Raw genomic sequence first — 27691 nt, 5'->3', positions numbered from 1 at the left:
CATGGTGACCTCAGCTGAGGGCAGCCCCGCAGCGGGCGAGGGCGAGGCGCAGGCAGGGCGTACTCACCCCACTGCAGGGGGGCCAGCTGCAGGTGCTCCAGGGCCAGCTGGTTCAGGACGCCCTCCACACTGGCCTCGCCCGTGCGCTTCAGCGAGGGGTGAGCCTCGGTCAAGGAAAACGCAGCTCCTGCTGGGCCCCGGGACAGGAGGGATAGTGCTAGAAGTCTCTGGATAGACTCCCAGACAGGAAACCACCTGCAGATATGCAGACATGCCATCCTCCAACCACCCGAGACCCCTGAGCGTGCGGGACACAGGCCCCTCCTCCGACCGCAGACCCCGAGAAGGAAGCCACAGCCGGTGAGGAAGCCCAGGGCGGCCCCTGTGACCCCCAGCTGTCCTCGCTGGGGACGCAGAAATGGGGGGTCTTCCTCAATAAACACCACCAGGTGCGTTTCTGACACATGTGCATTCCCACTGGCTTCCTGTGTGAGCTCTGCCTTGTGGTGTAATTACACAAGTGTGACAGATGGGCTCTCTGGTGTGAGCTCGTCATGGAGCGAGTACTGGCAGGTAGACTGGGACAGGACTGAGGCTGAGAACCGGGGCGGTGTGGGGGCCCTGAGGAAATGAAGCCCCTACTGGGCTCTGCTCTTCCTCCTCTTAGTGCCACGTGGTAGCTGAGCAGGGGGTGTGGAGACTGAATCCTGGCACCGCCACTGGTGAGCAGGGGTGGGTCTCGGTTTCACCTGTAAAATGGGCTCAAGAGCAGCACGCCTTCTCAGGCTCATGGGGAGTGAGGGTAACCCACAGGCAGCGTGGGTGAGCGTCACCCCGTGGGGAGTGCTAACCCCACTCTCATTCTCTCCTCCTCCCCGTCTCCCCTACTCTCAGGAACACGGCCATCATTTCTGTGGCCTCAGATGCCACAGGGACCGACTCCGCCACAGCAATCTATCCGTGTTTCTCCCAAAGATAACTCTCTCCCTAAGAAGAGCTTTCCAGATGAAATGCTCTCTACCTCATTACACACGGGGCTGTGTACCGAGCTGACATTACTCGGCCCTGCACTGTGACTCATCTCAGAGCCTGGGACACTCTCGGAGGTGGCCGGGATGCAGCACTAAGACTGGCCCCAGCCACCGCAGCTTGCAGGCCTGCAGGGGACACGTGTCATCAGCCAGCTCCATCTGTGGCTGTGTCCCTCCCCTTCTCAGGCCACCTCTCAGCGAGGACACCCATCTCAGTCAAGGGGTCACGGTGGCGGAGGTCCCGCAGGGGGACAAGCATCTGTGGGGACACAGCGCCCTTGGCTCTGCTGTCTTTGAAAAGCCAAAGCCTCTGTTCCTTACAAGGAGCCAGCCCAGCGGGAAGCCTGTTGGGCACTGGCGTCTGGGCGTCTGTGACCTCAGAGATGACCTGCACAGCCCCTGCCCTGGCCTAAGGCGGGACAGGCACAGGCGACAGCTCTTTCCACCACTGCCAGGGGGGCCCACAAAGCCCCCTCCGCCTCCACGCAGCCCACAGCCAGTGGCTGACCGACAGGGGCGGGTGTTCAGTTCCCACCTGCCCGCGGGGACTCCGGAGAAACAGCCACGCTGTCCTCAGGGACCCTCCCCGGGGAGAGGCCGCGCTGGCCCCTCCCTGCACCCCACAGCAGCCGGCCCTGTCCTGTACCGCTGGGGGGGGGGGGGGGAGGCAGTCGCCTGTCCATGTCCTTGTTTAAGGCTCTGTGACGTGGCATCTTACCCCCTCACTACAGAAATCGCACCAGGCTTTCGAGGCGGGTTGAGCGCGGGGCCTGCAGAACGGAAGTGGCGCCCGCGAGCCGCGCCCCACTGAGGAGCTTGGCAGTGATTCGCTGGAGGAGCGAGTCAGAGTGGGAGCCGCTGCAAAGCTGCCAATGGCTCTGGGGCTTTGGGAACCGGGCCCGGAGCACACTTCTGTATTAATTTGCTTTCGGGCGGGAGCCATGGAATTCTACAGCTGAGCTAATAAAGCTAATTACCTGCCTCCACACCCCCTTTCGGCCCCAGGAGCCACCCAAGCAGTGTTGTGTCTGGGCCTCAGCCACGCCGTCGCGTCCTGCTGCTTCCTCTGCCACCGCTGCAGCCAAGGCGACAGTCCCAGCGCCTGCGCCGCTCCTGCTCCTCACATACACAGACCCTGGCACTTGCGGCCAGAGATCAAGAACGGTGATAATGGCGATGACCCCTACCATCATTCCTACCAGCAGGACATCTCCGCAGGGTCCCCACGCGAGGCCTGCGTGCAGGACGCGTTTAACACACATCTGCTCCACTTAATACTATTTTCACCTTAGACTTGAGAACATGGAGGGTGGAAGGTAGGGACTGCCATTTCCATTTTAAAGAGTTTTTAATTCAGGCCCTTGCAGAGACTAAGGAAGCTGGCACCGCAAGGAAGTGGGGGGATCAGGGCAGTCTGACCCTGGAGCCCCACCTGCAGACACAGGAAACCTGGACGTCAGGAAAGGTGGGGACCCCCCCACACACAGGGCCCCCAGGCGCTGGGCCCACCTCTCCTCCAGCTCCCAGGACAGCCCTTGGAGACTCTCCGTGGTGCTGAAGAGCCTGCCTCCCCTTAAGCCAGTGGTTCTCAACCTTCCTAATGCCATGACCCTTTAATACAGTTCCTCATGTTGTGGTGTCCCCCAATTTCATTGTTACAAATTGAACATAATTAAAGCATAGTGATTAATCACAAAAACAATATGTAATTATATATGCATTTTCCGATGGTCTTAGGCGACCCCTGTGAAAGGGTCGTTCGACCCCCAAAGGATGAACCCACAGGTTGAGAACCGCTGCCTTAAGCCCTTTTCTGGTCGGGGATCTGGGACGCAACAATTAAGTCTCCAACTAAGTCACAGGTCCTTGTCCCCCCGACCTGCTCCTGTCCCTTCGGAGGGCAGGGAAGGTGACCCTGGGGCAGGGGGACTGTGCCATCACTGTCATGCGACCCAGGCTTTGCAAGCCTCGAAGCCACACCCGTGTGTAACGATTGACAGCCCTGTGCTGCTGAACCAGAGTGAGCTCCCAGCTCAGGCAGTGTCTGACTGACAGGAACCACAAGGCCCCCAGCCTCGCCACTCCCTGCCGCAAAGGCATGGCTCAGTTACCAGGAGTCACTACAGGTCGTCACACCTCCTGCCTGTCACAAACCCTCGGGGGAGTGAGCCAGGACACCCAGCATCCAGCGCTGCTTCCCACTCCGGTGCCTGCCGCCGGTGACCCCTGCCTGGAGCCCCCTTCAGCCTGGCCTTTCCGGTGACCGCCCACCGTCTCTGGAGCTCACCTCCACCTTATCTGGGACGCCCTCTCTGATGCACCCCCAGCCCTCCCTCCTCCCTACACTCCTGCTCAGGTGTGCATGCGCCCCCACGTGCCTCCCCTGCAGGGCCTGAACCCACACAGGGTGTTTACCGACACCCAGTCCGTGCACTGTGGGTGTGCTGAGGATGAAAAGACCCACCAAGATGAGGTCCCTCCTGCTTTAAGGAGCCCAGTCTACTGGATAGATCTTATCTCACTGGCCATCCATCACTATAATTACATTTAATTATTCATCAGTGTTTGTGCAGGGCCTTTTGTTCACAAACATTTGCACGCACACGTCTAAGTTAACCTACTTGTCTTGGGAATTGTGAATGCTCGCTCCGAATCTTTGAAACACATAGTGAGATGCAGGGAAAACGCAGAAGGTTCAAACACCTTCGCTCCCATTGTCTGCTCAGCCATCAGGGGTGAAATATTGGGGGATGTGCTGTCATCAAAGGGCCATTTGAAGCCACTGAGCAGCATTTGAGATCCCATCTGCTTATGTGACTGAAGTTCACCAGCACCCCGGGTACTTTAGAGAAAATGATGGTTCCATCAGTCCTTCCGCTGGGGCCTGTGCTGCCCGGTGGGGGGCCGGACTCTCCCAAGCCCACCTCGCCTCGCCCAGGGGAAGCAGTGCCCTGCTCTCAGCGCCGGCTAAGACACATGGCTGTGAGCCCAGCGGAAAACCCTTCACGGGTGCTCCTAGTGAGCGTCCTGGAGGGGGTGCTGGGCTGGGGGCCGCTCCTCGACATCCCCCAGGACAGCGGCCGTCGGCACCCATGCGCCAGCTCTGCAGGAACCACCAGTGCAGGGTCTCCGCCCAGCCCCACTTTAGCCCAAATAAATGAGCAAGTCGTCATAAATAGAAGTTACGCTGATGGAAAGGTGCTTAGGTAATCAGTGAGCCTCTTCCCCCGACTGTCTCCAGTCTGCACCGGAAACTCTGGGAGCGTTCTCATCACGGCAGGGCTGCCAATGGCTCGGCTCAGCGCCCCGGTGTCAGAGACCAGTGGACGGGGAGTGCCAGGCAGTGCACTGAGCTGCCAGGGGAGTTGCAGGGCGCATTGCTGTGGGGCTTGTGGGCTGAGGACCTGGAGAGGCGAGCATGGGGCCAGGTGAGATGAAGGGAGCACTTCAGGGCAGGGGGTGTACCAGGTAAAGGTGTACCAGGAGAACCTGTCACTAACACGAGTATCCACCCTGCAAGAACTCTGGGATCCAAGGCCAGCACCTCCAGCCCAAGACCTTGCCTTGCCCTGGATCGGTGGTGCTTCCTTCGGGGGCCTTCCAGGTGGTGAGAGGCAGAGAAAAATGCCCTCTCTCCAGCCCTCTCTCCCAGCCATGGCATTTCTGAGCTACTTGTGGCAAAATGCAATAGCTGCCCGGCCAGTGTGGCTCAGTGGTTGAGCGTCATCCCATGCACCTAGAGGTCGTGGGTTCGATTCCTGGTCAGGGCACATGCCCGGGTTGCAGGCTTGATCCCCAGTGTGGGGCATGCAGGAGGCAGCTGATCAATGATTCTCTCTCATCATTGATGTTTCTATCTCTCTCTCCCTTCCTCTCTGAAATCAATAAAAGTATATTTTTTAAAAATGCAATAGCTAACCCCTCATGGGTCCCCTCCATGGTCAGAAAGCCCGAGCAGGGGCATCGAGAGCCACGGCCGTGAAAGGATATGATCCGCCACCGGATGCCCAGCTTGCTGTTGATCTCCAGGCCGCGCGCCTCCTGCCTCTGCTCCTCCAGCTGCTTTGGACTCGCAAATTGTCCCTTCTCCCCAGGGGACTCTGGGAAACTCTCAAAGTTGAACTTGTCCACCTGAATCGCCATTCTGAGAGAAGAGGACACAGCAGAGAATTAGTCAGGGGGTGGGGGTCAAGGTCCTCGCTGGCGTGGGAGAATAGCACATGCCAATGTGAGACGACATAATGGGTCATTATCGCAATTCATGACGGGTGCGTTCTGAGGAGATGAAATAACAGACTCCCAGGGTAGCTCCAGCTTCAGAGCTGGTTCAACATACAGTGTAGGACTGAATCCTCGGTCACAGACTCCCACCTCGCGGAAGGCTCGGGCCCCAGAAATGGTACATCTGGAAGAGGACAGGACAGACAGGGCCCGCTGTGGAGAACCTCAGAGACTGGCACTTATGCAACCTGGGAACCCCAAAGCCCCTGGGATCTGCAACGCATCATCAGCGCCCCGTCACTCCTTATCCTCGGCCAGACAGACTGGCTCACACACAACACGCCTCACCGGCCCCCCTGCGCCCGCCTGCCCACTGCCAGCCCCTGCGCCCGCCTGCCCACTGCCAGCCCCTGCGCCCGCCTGCCCACAGCCAGCCCCTGCGCCCGCCTGCCCACTGCCAGCCCCTGCGCCCGCCTGCCCACTGCCAGCCCCTGCGCCCGCCTGCCCACAGCCAGCCCCTGCACCCGCCTGCCCACTCCCAGCCACTGCGCCCGCCTGCCCACTGCCAGCCCCTGCGCCCGCCTGCCCCCTTTTCTTAAGCCACTTCTACCCTACAGGTTCATGCTCTAGTGTCACATTCTCTACAAGACCCTCCATTCTGTTGGCTGACCAAGCCCATTTGTAAGATTCTGTGCAGATTAAAGACGATGGTGGATACAAAGTGGCTGGCACAGCGCCCAGTACATGCAAACACTCAAAATAGTGGCTGCCATGGTGGCTACTGACCCCACGTGCAGAGGAAGAGACCCAGGTGCCAAGGAGGTAAGGAGGCGCCGAAGAGCTCGCAGACCTGGCCTGCAGTTCCGACCCGCCCGCCCGCGCTCCCAGCCCCTCCCAGACCATCCCTGCCGCTAATGATCCCGTTCATCTTTGATGAGTCAGAGTGAAGTAGAATTAATACGACGACTGACTGCCAATTTTCATGTTTCATTTTATGGCCAAATGTATCAGTAATAGTCAAGAGCTGGCACAAAAGAAAGGTGCTGAGATGTTCAAAGAGTCTATTAAAGAAAGCGCTGGTCTTAAATGCCGCATCGTGTGATTCAGTCTTTAAACAGCTGAAGACCTCGCCCCAGACATCTTAACGATGACGTTTAAATACAAACCAAGGAGTCGGATTTAGAGGGACCCTCCCCTTGGAAGTAAATTGAACTTCCCTTGGGAGGTGATGGATAGTTAGGAGGCGTGACCTGCGGGAGTCCCTGTGGTGTGTTACACGGGAGTCCTTGTGGCATGATCTACGGGAGTCCGTGTGGCGTGACCTGCGGGAGTCCGTGTGGCGTGACCTGTGGGAGTCGGTGTGGCGTGACCTGCGGGAGTCCATGTGGCGTGTCCTGCGGGAGTCCATGTGGCCTGTCCTGCGGGAGTCCGTGTGGCGTGACCTGCGGGAGTCTCTATGGCGTGACCTGCGGGAGTCTGTGTGGCATGACCTGCAGGAGTCCGTGTGGTGTGTCATGCGGGAGTCTATGTGGCCTCTTGCTGCTAAGGCAGCCTCTGCTGAATCCTCAGGTGTGGAACTAGCTGCAGGGACCCAGGAGGAGACCCCAGACGGTGCAGAGGAGGCACCTGTGCATGCACTATCTCATTTTACACTTAGGGGGACCTGTGTCACCACCCCCATCACAGAGGGTGAGCTGAGATAAAGTACTGTACTGCGGTCACAGGAGACAAAGAGCCAGGCTCTAAGGCAGCCCTCTGCTCATGGCCCTGCATGGACGCTGGCTGGCCCCTCCCCACGGCTCCACCCTCCAGACGCTAACTCCATGCACCCCTCAGACCCCGCCAGGGGCCTCGCTGCGCCCCACCCCACCTGCCTTCCTGGGGAGACAGAGCGGAGAGGTGGACTGTCAGGTGGCGGTCAGAGCTATGACACAGGTGCTCAAGGTGCTATGGGGGTGCAGGAAGGGACAACCAGTGCTGCCGGGCAACCTCGGGGGCAGCTGGGAAGCCGGCTGGCGGAGCTGAGGGGGCAGGGCAGGCAGGGGCCAAGGGGGGGCCGTCCCGGACGGCTTGTCACTGCCGGGAGCGGGATGTGGAGGAGCGGGACTGTGACCGCCGGCCCGGGCATCGCTCAGGCCGGACGGGGGACACGCGGCGGCTGACCAAACCAGTTTTCAGTGCCAGGGCCCCATCCAAACCAGAGCCGCCAGCAGGAGGACAAGTTCCCGAGGCGCGGCCTCCCCAGGGATTTACACGTCGGCATCGCCTAAGTATCATCTGTGTGCAGAGTAACGTTCATGCAACCTCCAACAAACGGCTCCGTCCACAAAACCCCAGGTCCTATTTATAGAACTCAGGTTGAGAACTAAAGGAGACGCCTTTAGAAAATAAAAACTAGAAGCCAACATTCCTTCCAAGAGGCTTACGTACCAGGGAGGCATCAAAGCTCCCCAGTGACAATCTCTAGCGCTCTGCGGCCTTTCTCTGGGCTGGGCACTAAGCTCCCTCCCCTTGCGTCCCGCAGGGGCTGCAACGAGAGGAGCCGGGCCCCGTGCCAAGCCTCTGGAGCTTCTCCCTCTTCACCTGGCGCAACCCGAGTGTGGGCAGGTGGGTCCCGGTTTACAGATGGGGGGCCGAGGCTCCAAAGGAACTGCCAGTGTCATGAGGGGTGTAGACAGGGAGGCAGAGGCCTGGGAGCCAAGATCCCATGAGCAGAGTCAGCGGGATGCCGGGAGAGGAGGGAGGGGAGCGGCAGGAAGTGTCCGAGCCCGGCCTGAACCAGGCCAGCGCTGACGACGTGCCTGCACTGCCGGCCACCTGTGCCGGGGGAGCTGCAAGGCAGCAGGCTGCGAGCAGGATGGCCAGGAGGAGGGTGGGAAGGGGACACGGTGGGGCCCAGAGGTCTAGACGGGGCACAGCTGGCAGCCAGGGGAGGTCTAGGCAGGGAATGGCACCACTGGCAGCTGGAGTGAGGGTGAGAAAGGGCGGCGCTGACCGAGGTGCTGAATTCAAGGAGCCTGGCAGGGCCTGGTGAACAGAGCCCAGAAAGATCCTGGAGACCTGAACCTGAGTGGGTGGGGTGGGGAGAAGTGGGGGCTCCTCAACGCCCAGGCCTTGGCCTTCTCCCGGAGGTACCCACATCAGTCCTCATTATTTCAAAGACCAGCTATTCCAATGCAGCTCTTGGCATGACTGCACCGTCACCGAGCCAGCAGGACACACCAGTCTGCACTCACACCACCAAGGGAGGGGCCAGAGCGGCTCCCCGCACCCTGACCACGCGCCAGGGCATCAGCCTCTGGGATCCGGACCCCACCAGGGTCTCCCCCGCTCCCACCGCCAGCATCACCCCCACGTCTTGCTCATCGAGACGGGAACACTCAGCACCCGTTGGTCTAGCCCAGGTCTCAGCCCCACCTTCCCGGCTAAGCTCCCCTCCCACCCCCTGTGCTCCCAGTGTCTCTGATCAAGCTCATCAAAAAGCCCAGCATCGCAGGCACGGGTCTCCCCAGCGGGCGGAGAGAGACGATCTGTCCTCCCCTGCCCTGCGGCCGGCACATGGCCTGGCACACAGTAGGTGCTGTAGAAACACTGGCTGAGCTAAGAGGCACCAGCAGGCTTGCATGTGGCTGGAGCCTTCTCCTCCCAGAGGGAACTGCTCAGTACAGAGCTGATTGGCTAAGGAGGGAAGTGCCCCATTTTGTTAACAAAATGCCTCAATCATACTAAATCAGTTGCCATTAGTAAAAAAGGACTATTACATCTAATTACACATTTCATCGATTCTGAATTAAACCTCCTATTCCCTAAATTAAATGAGAAAAGCAAACAAGAACAGGAAACGCTCAGATTTCCCTTGCAAACCATCGAAGGGTGTGTGCCAAGCTTGGAGAGGGGCCCCACATGTCTGCTTGCCCCCCCTCATGTCCAGAGCTCAGGGCTGCGGAGACATGGACACCTGGACATGCACCCACGTCTGTGTCACTCGGGGCCAGTCAGCTGGCCCCCTGGAGCACTTTCTAGCTGTAAGAATAGGGACGAGCTGAGAGTGCAGTTGTGAGGTTGAAGATGCCGCAGGCCACGTGCTAAGCACCAAGCATGCACGCCAACAGCGGTACCTGGCTTGTGGAGTGCTCACCTGAGATGGAGATGGTAGGTGAGGGGCTCTTCCGCCTGGCAGTCCTGGGTGAGGAGGTCCCGCTGTCTGTCTAACCCTCTGTTACCCACAGGTGACACAAAAGTGACACCTAGCATTGCAGATGACACAGTGGGTGTTGAACAAGAGTGGATCACCTGGATGTCACAGATGCGCTGGGTGAGGGGATGATGCTCACGGGGGGCTGTGCCCTTGGGGTCTTGTGCCCTGTTGTAACTTGCATCTACCTCCCTCCGACTCCTGCAAGGGACAGGCTGTGGGGCCTGGGCAAGAGCCGTGGCAGCCTGGGGTTGGCCTGTAATGTCAAGAGTTGTGAGAACAGCTAAGTGCCTGCTCGTGGCCTCTCGGGCAGCCTCCCCTCACAGGAGGGCGGCTGGCTCAGATCACATTGAAAACAAGGGCAGTCATGGCGAGATCAAAGCTCTGGCATGAGCTCTGGTTTCCATTCAGGAGGCCAACAGCAGCGCTCGCGGCCTCAAGGAGACAGAAGCGCTATTTATACCCAACTCGTTCCGGCCACGGCACTAAAAGGGCAGAAACATCACAGTGACGAGATGAACATTCAAAGACAGCCTCGATCCCCCCCGACCTGCCATACAGTGAGAGGCGCCCACGGGGAGAGAGCTCAGGCCCCACGGGGAGGGAGCTCAGGCCCCACGGGGAGGGAGCTCAGACGGGAACGTTCCCGGAAGAGGCTCAGAGAGGAAGGAGGCAGAAGGAGACCACGCGGGCCAGCAGGAGGAGGATGACACAGAGGTACCTCCAGTGCTCACCGTGTGGCACACACGTGGTAACCTGTGGACTCGCCACAACCCACCAGTGCCCCTGGCACAGAGGCAGAAACCAAGGCAGGGCAGGACCGCGCCTGCTCGCATCGACCCTTAGGCACCAGAGCCTTCTGGCTTCCCGGCTCCGCTGTCGGGCACAGGCAGCCAGCCCTGCTCTTACCCTCCCACCTCCCAGCTGCCCAGGGGGTCCAGGCAGGGGCCTGCAGACAATGCCAACCCCACCTCCACAATCATGAACCTGGGGAGCTCGGCCGTCCACTCGGAACAGGAGGAATGAGTAGTAGATGACGGCCTCAGCCTGAACACCCGCCCTCAAGGACCATGTTACCCAATCCTCACAGCCCCTCAGGAACAGGTGTGACACCCGTTTCACAGAGGAGGAGCCTGAGGACTGTGGGTTAGTGATGGGCCAGTGCAGGCGACGGCGGTCCTCACACTTGAGGTTTCACTGTGGGATCATGTGGTGCGTCCAGGAAGAAGGCGAACACTCCCAGGCCTGGCACGCTCCTCGGGCACGTAGCTAACACAGCAGCATACGGAAGCCCAGCATCGGGGATGATCCAAGAGAAAGGGAGGAGTCGTTGCTCTCTCGGCGCAAACTAAGCCATCCCGAGGCCCCCGGAGCGCCCCTCTCCCCCTATCTGTCTGCACGGGCCATGGGCTTGGGACTGTCTCATCTGCAGAACCGGCCCCATGCAGGCCAGGCACAGGCAGCCCCCAGACAGCGCAGGTCTGAATTCTGTCAGCCTGTCAGTGAGGGTCACGTGTCCGGGGCCGGAGGAGGGAGGGGACCACAAAGGCGGCAAATGAGAAACTCAGGCGCTTCACCCTGTAACACGGCTGTGACTTACTGCTCTATCGTGATGACAATGGCCTGCCAGAGAGACTGCGAAACAGTCAAAGCACACGTCCATGTTGGGAACCCGGCTCTGGGGGATTTACGCCTCGATGGCAATCTGTGGAGTGTGTGGGAGCACCGAGAGCAGCGACAGGACACAACATGGGAGGAGAGGCGCAGGGTCCAGGAGCGCTGGTGGCACCTCAGTGGAGACTGCGTCCTGGCTGAGCTGTGGTGCCCAAGCGCCCACAACAGCAACGTGTGCGGGCAGGGCGCTCATGGCAGCCAGTGAAGGGGCCGTGGGTGCACTCCCCGTCCTGTCCTCACCGAGAGGCCGAAGAACACACAAGTCAAGACAGAAGTGAACAAAACCATGCTCGTGCCCACCCAGCAGGTACGAGCGACCATGCAGCGAGCAACCTCGGATACACATTCCACTCAAGTGCATGAGCTACCTCCCCACATGGGCCAGGCTGTCCGTCACACAAGTCGCCACCTATTTACAATTCTGAAATCACAGAGTATTCAATCTGGTTGACAACATGCATGTCACGTGTTTTTCGGAGCAAGTGTGCTGATGTCTGCAACTTACTTTAAAAATCCATGAACAAATATCATGGATTAAAAAAGATGTAGATATATAAATAGGTATATAAAAACTAAAGGCCCAGTGCATGAAATTCATGCATGGGTAGGATCCCTAGGCCTGGCCAGCAATCAGGGCCAATCTGCGGGGCAACCGGCAGGGCAATGGGGGGAGGGGGCCCCCACTGGCACCTGCCTTAGCTGGCCTGGCATTGCCCGCTCGCAGGCCCCACCCCCCGCCACTGCCAGTTGGGGCCTGTGGGCTGGGGGCAGCTCCTACATTAAGCGTCTGCCACCTGGTGGTCAGTGTGCGTCATAGCGACCGGTCGTTCCACCATTCGGTCAATTTGCATATTACGCTTTTATTAAATAGGATACAGGGTATCCACCCAAAAAATGTATACACACACTATGAATTAATTATAAAGGCAGTGTTTATTAAAACATTTCATTTTCATTTAATAGCTATCAGCTCTTAAAGTGTATACACATTTTTTGTGACACCATATATGTGTGTGCGTGTGTGTATACAGATACGTGATAAAGCTACTATAGCAAAACAGTAATGACAAATCTAGGTGGGGGGTTTACCAGTATTCACTGTGAAATTCTTTTTGCTGCATGTTTGAAATTTTTCATAATAAAAAAATGAAAAAAAATCAATCATTGTTCAGTGGCCGTCCCAGAACACCTGAGACGGGAGGGGCAGTGTGTGTCTGCAGGGAAGTGGCTGTGCAGTGGCTCCCGCATCTGTCTCAGGAACCCCACTCCAGCCCCTTCTAAGAAAAACCTCAGGACTGGCTCCAAGGTCAGTCTTTCTAGTCGGCAGCAAAGGGCTCTGAAGGTCGGAGAGTCTCAGAGAAATAAAGCCCAGAGCATTAATTCGCTTAAGCACCATTTCCACGGCCATGCAGCGGAGAAACGACACCGTGGAGCTCCTCGGGGAGAGCCGGAGTGCGCACCGTCACCGCGTCCCGCGCCATCACCGTGTCCCGCGCCTTTGGGCAGAGACACTCCTGCCTCAGGAATGCCTCGCTGCAGTGATGCGTTCTCAGCGCCCCAAACTGCATTTCCATAAGAACACATCTCCTCCTCTAATCTCCTTCCTCAGAGAAAAAGGCAGAAATGGACCGCCTCCCCAGGCCCGCATTGGACAATACACTGCTTTCTCTCGCTTCCGCGGCTTAACCTGCACCCAAATTCAGCCTCAACAGGGCTGGCTCCTTGCCTCCCTGTGCCAAGGCCCTGCTCCTCTGGCTTCAGAATCAGCGAGGGGCAGCGAGTGAGCGCTGTGTGCCAGGCACAGGCCAGGTTCTGACACGGGGTCTCGGCTCGCCCTCACAGAGCCCCATGGAGCCCCTTTTCCTCCTTATCACAGGAGGAGCAGGCTCGGGGATTTAAGAGACTCGCCAAGTCAAACAGTTACATTTAAGCGACAACACCGTGGACGGCTGAAGTAGAATAAACTGAACTGGACCCTGAACAGGGACACCTCCAGGCGTCCAGCAGTTAGGGTCCCTGGGGTTCTCCCCAGAACGGTGAGCAGGAGTGTGCCAAGAAAATGAGACGGGAGGGGGCACAAAAGCCAGCTGGACGCCTGGGCGCTGCTGGAGGACAGACATTCCGAGCCCACAGAGCACTGGGGAGGGGCTGGGGTGGCCCCACCTGGGAGGAAAGCACCTCTTTCGGGGCGGCTCTGCGGACCCAGAACTGGGCACAGGAGGTCACTCTATTGAGCCCTGAAGAGCTTTGTGGGGCGTCAGGAGCTAGAGGAGCCAGAGAAGGTCAGTCAGGTGAGGAAACCCGGCACCAGGCCCGCTGCTCAGAGCCACCTCGCTCGCGCGACGAGCCGCTGCTGGGCCCATGTTTTGCCCTGTGACAGCCCTAACTGAAGCGTCTCCTCACGGAGCTAAAAATAGCTACCTTAACGCCAATGAGTCCCGACAGCCACAACCACCTCTGTCCACAGCAAGGCCCAGGGTTGCCATAGAAACTGGAGGGCACAAGTGGACCTGGCTACTTCAAGGTCACAGGGGACTGGGGCAACCCCGGGGCACAGCCCTGGAGAGCACTGGGGCTGTGGGCGGGCACACAGCTTCACCGAAGCCGCTAGTGAGCCGTCCCCTCAAAGGCCAGGAGAGCTGACGGGCACCCTGCAGAGACAAGAACCCGGGTCTGGCAGAGGGACAGGCCCGCATGCAGCAGTGGCCCCGACCCAGGTGGAGGCCTCTGGGCTGCGGTCCCTCCGCGACAAAACTGGGAGGACAGCCCTGCACCCGGGCCCTGCCCAGGGATCATGGATGTGCTGTCTGGTGCCCAGCCCACCTGCGCCCAGTACTCAGGCCGCTCCCTCTGCCTCGCAGACGTGCACACGGACGTGCAGAGAGAGTGCGGAGAGTGAGGCCAGCGGCCCCGCGTGGGGCCACCCAGAGTGGAGGCTCGTCCAGCGGACTTGCTATCCAAGTGGACTTGGAGGAGCAGAGCACCCGCGGACACCCTGCAGCTCGCTCTGCTCCTCCCGGTGTGGACGGCCTCCCCGTCAGGTCAGCCCGGCAAGCGAGGGCCTGAATGTCAGGCAGCGGCTGATCACAGAGTCCAGTCAGCTGGTGAGGAGGGCTTGAGCTGAAGGACACCCTGAGTGGGGGCCGCAATCAGGCCCCTGGCAGCCCTGGCTCCCCTCAGCCCACGTGGAGAATAAAGGAGCACAGTGGGCAGGGAACCCGTCTTGGGGAGCAGAGCAGCCGGGGGAGGCCATCCCGGCCCTGGGTCCCCAGGGGCCAGAGCCAAGCTGTGAGGCTTGTCCTGTCGATACCCTCACGCCTCCTCACAACGTATGTGCGCCCGCCACTGCTCAGCCTGCTACTCACAGCCCCTCTGCCGGGACGCAGTCTCCACTGAGGTGCCGCCAGCGCCTGGACTCTGCCTCCCTTCCCCCATTTTGGGTCACGCCCCCTCTCCTGTGCATGCAGCGGCCCTGCCACGTCACAAGGCCCAGGCAGCTCCCACCGGGGGCTTCAGGGCGCCTCTCCAACCAGAGTCTGCGACACTGTGTCAGGCAGCGCCCTCCCTACTGTCTGTCCGTCTTGTCTTCTCCTTGGATGGCAGGCTTCCCAGGGCAGGACTGACTTTTTTTGTTTGTTTAAATATGTTTTTTATTGATTTCAGAGAGGAAGGAAGAGGGAGAGAGAGCTAGAAGCGTCAATGATGAGAGAGAATCATTGATCGGCCGCCTCCTGCACGCCCCTCACTGGGGATTGAGCCCACAACCAGGCATGTACCTTGACTGGTTCATATCGACACTCAACCACGGAGCCATGTCGGCCGGCAGGACTGACTTCTGAGTGAAGGCTGCTTTCCCAGCCGCACGGGCGCAGGGATTGGGGAAACCCGCCACTCTGGGATGCTGGCGGCAGCTGTGGCCGCGTGGTGTCCCTCCCTAAGGGGCCTGCCTCCCCGCCCATGTCTGCGCTGCACTGCCCGCACTGTGACAGTGGGCACGCATGACACATTCTATGAAAACATCGTTTCTGATAGCGGCACAACAGCCAATTACGCAAACACACCGCAGTTTACTAGTCACGCCCCGTCAGCGACACTGGCTGCTCCCAGGGTTTCTTCGAGTAACAGCGACACACTCATCCCGTGCTCAGCACTCGCCTGCAGCTCAGATGGCTCCTTGTCAGGAGAGGGTCCGGGAGGAGCGTGCTCACTGGCCCCACAGCCCCCAAGACCTTGCTGTGCGCAGCGGGACGTGCTCGTTTTCACGGGAACCTAACATCTCACGGCATCCCCCCAACACGGAGGGAGGGGGCCCACGCGGCCGAGGCCCCTCCTCTGAAGGTTCCTGAACACCTGTGGACACAGGGAGCCACACCCCTAGGGAACAAGGACAACGTGGGGGGAATATCTGACTGTGGCCAACGCCCTGAAGGCCCAGGTGAAGGGCCGCGTGGGCACAGCCTCCCTCAACACAGGGCTGCCCTCACCCCGCATCTCCACGCGCAGCTGCAGACGGGGATCAGAAGGCGGCCCTGAGGCCCCCGAGCAGGAAACGATGCCTGGTGAGTTCCTATCAGTCAAACGTTTTCCAAGTACAAAGGTTCCTGAGCCCAGAAGCTTCGCCCACCGGCCCAGGAGCCCCGCGGGCACCGACCCGCTGAGATGTTCCCAGCGAGGTCTCCGTTAGCATTCATGACGCACGGCCTCGCCCGTTTCAGAGACATCCCCAAACACAAGGAGCAAACACAAACAGTGCAATGACTTCACAAAGCAGAGCCGCCCCGAGGGGAGGGCGGAGGCGCCATGTTAGGCAGGGTCTGCGTGAGCAAATGCAGAATCTGCTCGAGGAACAAGTGATTGGAAACAGAAGTTCCTGTCCACTAGCCACCGATAAACAGCCATGAGCAGGAGAGGCGACCAGTAAGATGGAGGGCTGCGCAGCACCCACCAAGCTCCACACACAGCTGTCCCCAACCCCCAGGCTGGCTGGGGATGAGCCCAGCTCTTGGCCCTGGCCAGCCCCGTGCTTCCTGCACCCAATCCCAGGCTAAAGGGGGAGGTCCCCGGGGGCCTGGGTTCTGCCCCCAAAGAACAGTGTCTGTTTCCCAGGACCAAGCACACCTGGCAAGATGTGCTTTTCATAAATGTTGAATAAATAAAAGGTAGCACTATATTCTGTACATTCCTAGTATAGAAGAATGGGCCCTGTGACACCCATCCCCATGCCCACGGCACCACCCAACCCTTGGGGGAGACTTTCATAGAACAACCGCTCTCTCCGTCTGTCAGCTGAGACGGGAGCGCACATGTTGGTGTAAGAATTCCATGCCAGGCGCCTGGGTACAGGCTCAGGAGAGAGAAAAGCATCAATAAGATGCTCCATCGCAGGAAGAAGAGAAGCAGACACTCTGCCTTCTGATGAAAGAGGAGCACAGGGGATGTGGGGGCACGTGGGGATGTGGGGACGCAGGGACATGGGATGGGGGGCGGGGAACACGGGGGATGCGGGGATGTGGGGAGAGGTACGTTGGGATGCGGGGATATGGGGAGAGGTACTTGGGGAGCGGGGATGGGGGGCGGGGGACGTGGGGGATGCGAGGATGTGGGGAGAGATACGTGGGGATGCGGGGATATGGGGAGAGGTACGTGGGGAGCGGGGATGGGGGGCGGGGGACGTGGGGGATGCGGGGATGTGGGGAGAGATACGTGGGGAGCGGGGATATGGGGAGAGGTACGTGGGGAGTGGGGATGGGGGGCGGGGGACATGGGGATGCGGGGATGTGGGGAGAGGTACATGGGGATGTGGGGACGCAGGGACATGGGATGGGGGGCGGGGGACGTGGGGATGCGGGGACATGGGATCGGGGGCGGAGGACGTGGGGAGCGGGGATGGGGGACACTCACCGCTGGCACTCGCCCGCATGCAGGATGAGCTCCTCGTTGCCGCGGGCGCTGAGGCTCAGCTCGTGCTCTGTGGAGTTGAAGACGTCCAGGAGCAGGTGGCACTGCCGGGTGCTGCAGGGAGAGATGAGGGAGGCTCAGAATCGCCTGGTGGCCGAGAGGAGAGCGGCTCTGCCTTCTCTCCCCCCAGAAGGTCCCCCCCTCCTTGAGGATGTCGGCACTGCGATTCAACAAAAATGCCCAGTGCCCCTGGGCTGAAAGATGACTGCGGCGCATTCCGAGCAAAACTGTGGACTCGGAAAAGTGGGTCTAGGGTCCTCCTCGGTCCCGGGTCACATGCTCACAACCCTGCTGTGCCCTGAACAGACCACGCGACTGTGAGAGGTAACTGGAGTCTCCTCACTCACAGGTGTGGGGACCAGAACACTTGATATGTAAGTAAGACAGCGGGGGGGGGGGGGGGAAGGCGGGCACTCGGCCAGCGTCATTCCATGAATGCCACATCCAAGTCACAGTCCCATCAGCCCCTGCTCCCCGGGGTGCCAGGCCCGAGCCCGGTGCAGGGTGCCGGGCCCTGGTCCCGGGGAAGAACCCGATGCTGATGTGCGTGGCTGCTGTGGGTTCTCACACCCCTGCTCCTGCTTAGGGCGTGGAAGACACTGGGGGCTCGCTCCCCCACCGGGAGCCTCCGCTCCTTCGCCCTCTCTCCCACAGGGAGGCCGTGGGTCAAAGTCCTCGCCAGTGAGGACAGACTGCAGGGGGCTCTCCATCCAACAGAAGACAAGGCCCGAGGGGAGGAGGCGCTCGCCCTCGGCCTCCGCTCCCTGCCCGCCCTCCCTAGAGTGCCCGGGTGCGAGGGGCTCATTAACCACTCGAGGCCACGAGGAAACACCATGGGCTGCGGGAGGCGGGGGGCCAGGAGGGGCTGGGCGTGTCGTGGCCCAGCAGCTGGAGCAGCCCTCATGCCCCCGCCCTCCAGGCTCATTAGCTGCACACACAGAACAAGACCGACCACACGCTTCAGTGGCGTCGGTGCCATCGGTTCAGCTCCCATTACAGGTAAATGCCGCCTGGAACGAACACGGTCTCCCAAATGCCAAGCATCTCAGCTGCACGTGACAGGTCGCCCATGTGCCTGCTGATCTGCGCGGGGCAGCGTGCCCACGGCAGCAACAGAGGCGGAAGCCACTCTCCTTCTGGAGGAGCAAAGGGAGCAGTTTTCACAGAAAAGAGACTCGAGGAAGAAGACCCCACCTGGTGTAACCTCCAAGCAGGCCCCGTGGGGGCACCTCCTGAGTGCGGACAGGGCTTCCTGGTGGGGAAGGGACGGAGGGGAACACCGTGAGGTCACTCCTCCCCATAACCCAGGGCTGTGCTCCTGGGGCCTGTTCATGGGGAAGGATAGTGAGGCCCAGGCGATGACTGGGACTCAAGGCAGCACTCAAAGCCTCTAGTTTCACAGCAGACAAACCAGGTTCCATACCAAGCCCCACCCCCTGCTCTTTCCAGAGAAGGGACCCGAGGAGAGCGGGGCAGTAACTTCTCCACATATACACACCCTTGCACACATGTGTACACACACACACATGCACACGTGCACACATATGCACATGTCATCAAAAAGGCCAGGGCATCTGGGAAATACCATTTTTCAAATGCGCACCGGAGCCTGGCCTGCAGGGAGGGAGAGCGGCAGCGTAAGGTTCTCGCTGCCGCGCGGGAGACGCATCCCACACCCGCCTTCAGAAGGGCAGGTTCGCAGCGGCTGCTCCTGGGCCCTTGGGTGGGGGTGTCTCCCCAGAGGTTCAGCTCTTGGAAAATATTCATTAGCTCTGACAGCTGCCTACAACAGGCCTCTTCACTCTGCTCACGGGAAAATGAGTTTCAAAAACGATCTATCCGCCTTTGTCATAACTTCATGAAATCTTTAATCACAGCAAAATCTTTCATCAGAAGAGGGAGTTGGTGAAACATTTATCAGAGGAGGGAAATGGATGACTTTTAGAGTGGGGAGGGGAAGGTTCCCACATCTGTGTCCTTGCTCCCAGCCGCATGGACGGACATGGGCACGCGGCTTTCTGGGCCCTGTGTTTCGGCTCCCTGGGTGCCTGGACCCACCCTTTCCTGCTCTGACTGAGGACGTGCCGGTGGCCTGTGCCCTCTGTGATCCATGAATGGGTTCCCTTCCCAACCTGCAGCCGTGCCCACCTGTGTCCCGGCTCTGAGCACCTTGCCCGCCACGCCGAGTCAGAGCGGACATGAACCCGCTTGCTTTCTGTGTGGGCTTTTTCTCTCCCTAGGCCCGTCTTTCTGAAGTACAGGGAAGCCCCAAAAGCCTCCTGGAAGACCTAGGTCAGAGCAGGTCCTGCAGGACAGACCCACCGCCAGGTGTGGGGGAGGGCAGGGCAAAGGCCCAAGGCAGGGAAGGACCTGGGGGAGGGGGAGGCGGGGGTGGCCAAGCCCTGCGGGGAGGGGAGGAGATGTCCCAACACAGAGGGCAGAGCATGTGGAACTACCTCCACATGGTCGGCACCCACCATTCCCTCTGCCGAGAATCAATCTTATTAACCCGCCTACACGTATAAATACCTGTGGATACGACGCAAATGAGAAAAACAGGGTCTCTGCCCGGCCCGCTGAGCATCATCCACGCACCAGGGGGTTGCCAGTTCGATTCCCCATCCAGGACACGTGCTGGATTGTGGGCTGGATCCCAGGTAGGGGCCTTGAAGGAGGCAGCTGATCAATATGTCTCTCTCACATCAAGGTTTCTCTCTCTCCTCTCCTCCCCGCCCCTATTCCTCCCTTACTCTCTCTCTAAAACGAATGGAAAAAATATCCTCGGGTGAGGATTAAAAAAAAAAAAAAAAATTGAACAAACAGCTCAACAAAAGGCAACTAAGCCCCCAGTGAGCGTGCTGCTCCTCACCGTTGGGGAAGCAGCAGAGAGACCAGGTGCGGACCCCACGGCGCTTGCACTGAAGTGGCCCCAGGAAAACACCGACAAGGCCGAGTGCCAACGAAGAGAGGATGCAGGGTCCTTTCTCTCCTGCCCGGGGCCTGCCCGGGGCACTGGCCTCCGAGAGCAGCGGGCGGTGTCTCCTAAAGCTAAGCCCACGCTGACCTGTGTGTGACCCTGCAAGCCCACTGGGTGCTCAACCTCGAGAAATGAAAATGCTCCTTCGCACAGTCGGGATGAACCGGTGTTTATGGCAGCTCTACTCATGGTCCCAAGAGCTGGAACAGCCCGAGGTCCTTCGGCTGTGACAGGCCTCCCAGACAGGGTGCACCTAGACAAGGGAAGCTCCGCAATCACAAAGTCCAGCTACTGACGCCCGCGACACGATGGATCTAAAAGCAACTTGGTGACCAGAAAGTCCCCTTCAAAAGCTGCCACACAGCAGGATACCGTCTCCACCAGGTCCTGGAGACGCTGGGCCTGAGCGCGAATACACAGGAGGCCGGAGGGCAGGTCCACAGGCACTGGACCAGGGTGGGGCGGGTGTGACTGTGAGGAGTATATGATGAGGTTTCGGGGTGACAGATCTGCTTTTTTTTTAAAATATGCTAATTAGACCAGACAGCTTCTGGAAGAAGCCGGGGCTGCGAGGGCCAAGCCCCTTGCACAAATTTCGTGCATCTGACCTCTAGATCACTTTTTATATATATATATATTTTATTGATTTTTTTACAGAGAGGAAAGGAGAGGGATAGAGAGTTAGAAACATCGATGAGAGAGAAACATTGATCAGCTGCCTCCTGCACGCCCCCTACTGGGGATGTGCCCACAACCAAAGTACATGCCCTTGACCGGAATGGAACCTGGGATCCTTGAGTCCGCAGGCTGACGCTCTATCCACTGAGCCAAACCGGTGAGGGCCAGATCTGCTCTTTATCCTGATTGTGGTGGAACGTGAATCCAATGTGTGTTAGAGCTCACGACACTCCATGCTAGAAAAGTCCATTTTGCTATGTTCATTTAAAACTTTTTATAGTGACGCGATTAGAAAATAAAAGGCACAACAACCTTGATGAGCTCGTCCGAATGCCAGTTGGGTTGCTCAATAACTGCAATGTCTTAGGCAAGTCATTCCATTCCTCTGCGCCTCAGTTTCCCCAATGTAGACAAGGATACTGCTGCCATGGGACTACGGGAGGCTCCCACGGGGAAGCGTGACAGTGCTTCCCGCACCCACAGGAGGGTGTTATGTGACTGTGAGGCGGTGGCAATCGGGGCTGCTGCAGGGAGCAGTGAAGGCAAAGCACACACGCGTGCCCACAGCAACCCCTCGAACTGCCCAGGACTGCCTGAGCCACAAGCGCGCTCGAGAAATTCCCACGCCCAGGACCGAGTCTATCCAAACACCATGCGCCACAGCCAGGAAGCACGGGGCCTCTTCCTCCGGCTGAGGTCCATGGGTACCTCCGGGGCCTCCCAGGGTCCAAACATCAACATCCGGTCACTCCTGGGAGCACAGACTTGGGTGACTGCAAAGCCCAAAAGGGCACCATGGCCTCATGCACCAGGGGCCAAATCCGGGTGGTCTCCTAAAAGTCTATAGCTGCCTAGTTTCCCATTCTGTCTTCTTTCTAGAACAACTCAGCAGCCCGTCTCAGCACAGAGGGCTTCCTGTGTGTGTAAGAAAGCCAGGAGCTTAATCAGTCAAAGGTGAGGGGAACAGAACCCAGGGTCCGAGTGCTCCTGGTGACGAAGCCATCGCCCACTGCACACTGAGCTGCCGAGCTCGCGAATGTCCTTGAGCCACGAACACCCGGCCGTCCACGGAACAGGGTTGCTCAAGGCATCATGCAAGGGCCGCCTGCAACCCAAGCTCTAGAGGAGACTGCAGTGAGGTCACAGAGAGGCGGGGCAAGGCCACAGGCCCCGGGATGTACCGAGGTGAGTGACGTCCTGCGGAAGGCACAGGGCGGCTGCCAGAGCTGGTGTGTGTGACACGCGTGACGCGTGCCTCTCTCCCTAGCACGTGGCACACACAGGAAAATGATGACACCACTTTTCAGTGATCCACCTTGTGTGAGGCCCTGCATTCGGCACTTAGGTACACACTTTGGCAGGGCCTGCAAGATCCACATCACCTCCCTCCCAGACGAAGGGAAGATGGTGCTGGGAGACATGTGAGTGCACAGACACAGGCGCAGAGCCAACTGAAACCAGGTGCAGAGACGACCTGGTGCCTGCACAAACCCCATTCTCGTTGCATCTAAAAGCGATTACACACAGAACTATAACAACTGGGGGAAGACGGACCGTGACAAATCAGCGCTGCCACGGCCCGACTCCCGCCTGCAGCCGCGCTGCCGGCCGGGGCAGATGGGAGCTTCCTAAATGGCCGGGATGAGCGCCGGGATGTGTCAAGGGGGGTGATTTCTGTGAATAATGGGACTGTTGCGCCCCACGCCCTGCTCGGAGGAGTGCATTTTCCTCGCAGCGTCTCTGGCCGGATCATTTATCCTAACAGCCGAGGAAAAACTGCTCCCCGGGACCGAGGGAGGCTCGGTGCTCAGGCGGGGCAGGGCCCATCCATTTCAATCTCTCCCTGACCAGATTGCCGGGCAGCTGGTGTGAAGAGGGAATCTCGGAGGTAATTGACCTCCTCAATAAAAGCCGACCGAGGCCTGCGCGCAGCCCCGGGAGAAGGGAGGTAAACAAGGAGGTCGCCACCGCCATCTACGCCGTGTAGCGCCAAGGAGCGAGCCCTGCCCTTCGCTGTCTGATGTCACCCTCTTTCCACCAGGAGCCTCGGCGGTTACCCCTGAGGGACAGGCAGGCTGAAGCGCAGGTGAGCCCAGGCACCCGCACTCCCCGGCAGAGGCCCTGGGGCAGAGGCTCGGATCAGGTGCCAAGAGGCCACAGCTCAAGTCCCCTCTCTTCTCCTCACTCATGGACAACAGAGGACGAGTTAGAGACAGGAACCGACGCAGTGCCGACGTGGATGGGGCTCTAGAGCTGAAACGGGGTGCTGGGCACCCCTGGAATCGAGTGGGCCCTGAGGAAGTAGGGTTTCCCTGCCACCTTTCACCACTGAAACATCACCAACGAGAAGAGCCACATCGATGATCAAGGTTCAGAGCGGAGCAGGCACACACCCTCCCCGGGACCAACGACGGAGCATCCACCAAACAGGTGCGGGAGTTGTGGGCCACCTGCACCCCTTCCTTCTGAGACGGTTCTTACATCCGTCTCCTCGGTGTTTAATGTTATTCATATGCTACAAGGCCTCGGCTGCAGAGATGTATTATCAACATTTCTCCCCGTGTGCAGCCTGCCTTTTGATGAGCTGGGGGTGGGGGTGGGGGAGAGATTAACTGGGAACCTGGGAACTTATACGCATAAATACACAGCCCAAGGTCACAGACAATAGTGCAGTGAAGGCTGGGAGGGGTGGTTTCGGGTGGCGGGGGGTGGGGGGGAGTGACATCTGTAATATTTCCAACAATAAAGATACGTTTAAAAAAGAGAAGCCTGAGCCGAGCCATTCCTTCTTGCCCCAGCCACCCTCCACTTTGGGGAAGACGAACGGTCTTTCCCACTGACTAAACCTGTGCATGAGAAACTGTGAGCTCCTCTCAGAGAGGAAGCCCTCTCGTACCGCTGCCCACGTCGTCTGAAGTGGACACATGGTCTGGCTTCCTTCCCCGAAGGAGACCAGGCCCGGGAGGAGAGAGGCCGCGGGGCAGGGAGGGCTCCCGGGCAGAACAGCCTGATGCTCCCAGTGAGAGGCTGGGCAGCCTGGGCCACACACAAGTCTCCTGGGACGTAGAGTGACCTAAAGAGAGAGGCTGCCTCCTCCGGGTGCCCCAGTGCAGGTCGGAACCCAGGCCAGGCTCGGGGCAGTGAGCGGGCTGCATCCGCACAGCACCGACCACACACTCACTCACACACTCACACACTCACACACACACACACACACACACACACACGCATACGGCAGTGGCAATGTCAGCATGACCGCTACAGCATGGGATGCATGCGGGGGACCCCCACGCACTCCCAACTGCCTGAGGCCCTGTCTGCTCCTTGGATGAGGCCCTGAGACCCAGGGCATCCCAGCAGCCTGGGGTGAGGGCCAGGCTGAGGGGGGCGGGGGCAGGGTGACCGCCCAGGTGGAACTGCACACGCAGGGGCTCTGGAACAAGGGACACGCAGCAGACCATTACCTGGTGGCCGGCAGAGTGCTGACTCGCGTGAAGAACACTGACGGCTCCACCTCCACGCGCAGCCCCAGGGACAGGTCCCTGTAGTAGCCTTCCACGTGGCCTGGGCCTCCGGAGTACTTGAAGTTCAGGATCGCTTCCAGGGCCTGCAAACATGTAAAACATGGCGTCAGTCCTTGCAAAGTAGCTCATACCTGCAGGAGGTAGCTTCGCATGGGTGAGGCTGGGATGCGCGGGGTAAGGCCACCACTCCCACGGCGCGGCCCTGGGCGGCGTCTCTCCTGTGGTCACGCTTTGAACAAGGTGAATAAGGTGTGGTCCTTGGTCAGGAAACACTGAGGGAATGAACGGGGGAGTGAATGAGCTGATAGACAAATGGAGCCGGCCCTCGCCCAGCGTACACAGGGGCTTCCTCCCTGCAGGCACGCGGGCAAGAGAGCCAACAGCTTCCCGGCGCTGGCCTTGCACAGCCCAGCCTGGCGAGCAGCAGGCTGCCACATTAGCTCTGTTGGCTGGTTGCTTTTTTAGGGTAAAATTAAACGCCCGCCAGGGAGTGAGGTAGCAGACGCCCCGGGAGCTGGGAGACAGACACTGTCAGGTACCACAGAACAAGGAAGGAGTCGTCTGTTTCTATTTTCTTGGAATTGGAGGTTTCTTTTTTTTTTTTTTTAAATATATTTTATTGATTTTTCACAGAGAGGAAGGGAGAGAGAGATAGAGAGTTAGAAACATCGATGAGAGAGAAACATCGATCAGCCGCCTCCCGCACATCTCCCAGTGGGGATGTGCCCGCAACCCAGGCACATGCCCTCGACCGGAACCAAACCCGGGACCCTCCAGTCCACAAGCCGACGCTCCATCCACTAAGCCAAACCGGTTTCGGCTGGAGGTTTCTTTGCTCTGTCGAGAACCAGGGGAAAAGATGTCATTATAGAAAGATAACTGTCTAATTTGTGAAAATCAAGTTCAGAAAAGGTCTGTGAAATCACTGAGTCTCGCTGTCTTTCTTCCTTGATTGAAGAGAAAGCCTCCTGGCTGCCTAAAACTGGAATATTTTGCTAAGACCACTGAGCGGGTCGGAAGGCAGGAGACCGGATGTTCAAGTGTCTCAGCGACAATGTCACGGAAGCAACACGTCCTCTGCCAAGACACGGCCCCTCGGAGCATGGCGCAGCCCTGACTTTGAGAACGGACTGTCACAGCCAGCAGTCATGGGCAAGGCACTAGAGGACAGTATTACCCATTCCTAGGCACTCAGTGATGGTGCGAACTAAAACGAGAGGCCTTTTCAGCAGCTGCCTTCCACTGAGTGCCTACTACGTGCCAAATTCTCTGCCGAGTGACCTATGCACATGAACCCTACTGTTCTTAAATACGTTTTTATTGATTTTTAGAGAAAGTGGGAGGGAGAGGAAGAGAAACATCAATGAGAGAGAAAGATCATCGATCAGCTGCTTCCTGTACGCCCCCTCCAGGGGATCGAGCCTGCAACCCAGGCATGTGCCAGGAATCGAACCGTGACCTTTTGGTTCATGGGTCAATGCTCCACCGCTGAGCCACGCTGGCCGGGCAACTCTAACTCCTTAAGAGCCCTGCAGGGAGGTCCTGTTTTCACAAACAAGGCTCAGAGTAGTCAGGTGACTGGCCCGGAAGCAGCACACCCAGGACATGAACACGGAGCCATATGGCCATACAGCCTGCGCTCTTGCCATTTATGCAAATTACTCAGAATAGCATTCGTTCACCCATCCAATCATTCACTCACCAACCCTAGAGGGGTGTCTGCCCTGTGATAGAGGACGGCAGAAGACTCGGTACCACCCCTGAGGGGCTGAGTCTACTCAAAGACACAGGCCCAGAGACAGCAAAGATAAATGGTGGTCGTGACAGGGAAGGGCAGGCTACACGAGGACAGAGAGCAGCCAGCAAGGCGTGTGCCTGAGGGGCAGGGCCTGGGTAGGAAGGGACAGCACCTTTCAGGAAAGCGGGGTCAGGCTCTGATCAGATTGAAAATGGACACATAATGGAGAAACATCAGGTCACTGAAACCTCATTTTTTAAGACGTTGATGGAAGTGGCAATCCTGTGAGCTGGGCGAATCCAGGGGCACAAAGCGAGACTGGCTACCAAGATCACCACGGAGGAAGAGAACCGCCTCGCGGTGCAGATGCCGCCCACGTTAGCAGAATGACAGAGGAATGGCGCACACGATTCAGTGCCAACAGATTCACCTGCTTAGATAAGTGGACGCGCTACCAAATGGGGCACGAGGAGACAGACCCGGGGGAGTCTCCCGGCGACTGAACCGCGGATGCACCGTAGAACGGCCTCCTCAAAGCTCCAACGCCTCCAGCTGACTCCATCAAACCTTCCTGCTGACGACAGCACCAACTTCACGCCAACACCTTCAGAAATGGAGGGAGGGAGAGAGGGCAGGTCCGCATCCCTTTGATGAGGCCAGTGTGGCCCAAGTAGCCAGTCAGACGGAGAGTGTCCATGGGGAAACCACAGGCCTGTGTGCCTGGTGAATTTAGAGTAAAAATCCTAACAAAATACTACTGAGTCAGACGCAGTGATGTAACGATGGGCAATACTGCAGGACAGGTAAGTCCCACCCCGCATCTCACCGCTAACCCTGGGGCCGGTGCTCATGGGAGCCCCACACATAGGTGTGGAGAGAAAAAAGCCCAAATCCAGTTGAGAATCCAGTCGTAGAACCCGGGAGCTGTAAGGCCCTGTCCAACGTGAAGTGTGTGACAATGGGTCTGCCTCTGATCAGCCCTGACCCCCGCCCTCCCACTGCTGTACCCTCATTCAGTCCCCTAGGCGTCCCGGCCACAGAGCTCGGAGTCTGATCACAGCCACTGACACTGCACGCCGCCCTGACAGGCGTGGGCCACGTGGCCTGTTACTCGGGGCGGGAAACACGGAGTTCATTGCCTCAAAGGATTGAGATGCGATCACGGCTTTACTCGAGAGACATGAGAACCAGAAAGGCGGCCATCCCATTGGAGACACGTTCGCCGCGCAACAGTCACCCTCCACAAGGAACACCTCACGGACGAGCTGAATTGGCATCCAAGAGCCAGGCTCTGGCCTCAAGTTCAAGGTGGCACCGCCTCCCCTCTGACACCAAAACAACAACTATATACAGAGCCGCTGTCTCTGAGAACGCCCCAAGGACCAGCGGACTTCCTACAGCTACGGAATAAAGAAGCCACCGTGAGAAGAGCAGGAGGGACGCACCCACCCCAGTCCCTGGGCGGTGACCCACAGTGGGACCCACAGTGGGAGGATCTCACAACCGTAGGGTCGCCCCAAAGCGAGAGGGGTCTGAGCCCCACCCAGCCTGGGGACCTGCACTGGGAAGAGGAGCCCCCATAACATCGGGCTTTGGAAGCGAGCGGGGCTCACGTCTGGGCGAGCCAAGGGCTGAGGGATCCCAGGCTGCACTCTTGCTGGGTCCCAGCACGGAGGCAGCAGTTTGCAAAGCACC

At 58.9% G+C, this 27691-nt stretch overlaps 1 protein-coding gene across 1 annotated transcript in view; it reads right to left on the bottom strand.

Annotated features, from left to right (window-relative positions):
• The window catches only part of TRAPPC9 (trafficking protein particle complex subunit 9), a 167114-nt gene that overhangs the window by 34793 nt on the left and 104630 nt on the right, over positions 1-27691 (bottom strand). Inside the window, exons 18-21 of the mRNA XM_081111710.1 lie at positions 24199-24341; positions 17023-17133; positions 5022-5175; positions 68-158 (exon numbers count right to left, since the gene is read on the bottom strand). Of these exons, the coding sequence (XP_080967836.1) occupies positions 68-158; positions 5022-5175; positions 17023-17133; positions 24199-24341 (499 nt within the window). The remainder of the gene's footprint in view (positions 1-67; positions 159-5021; positions 5176-17022; positions 17134-24198; positions 24342-27691) is intronic.

Source organism: Myotis nattereri, assembly GCF_964212035.1.
Source record: "Myotis nattereri genome assembly, chromosome: 17".
In the NCBI taxonomy this organism is placed as follows: domain Eukaryota; kingdom Metazoa; phylum Chordata; class Mammalia; order Chiroptera; family Vespertilionidae; genus Myotis; species Myotis nattereri.
This window is presented reverse-complemented; position numbering and strand designations above follow the sequence as displayed.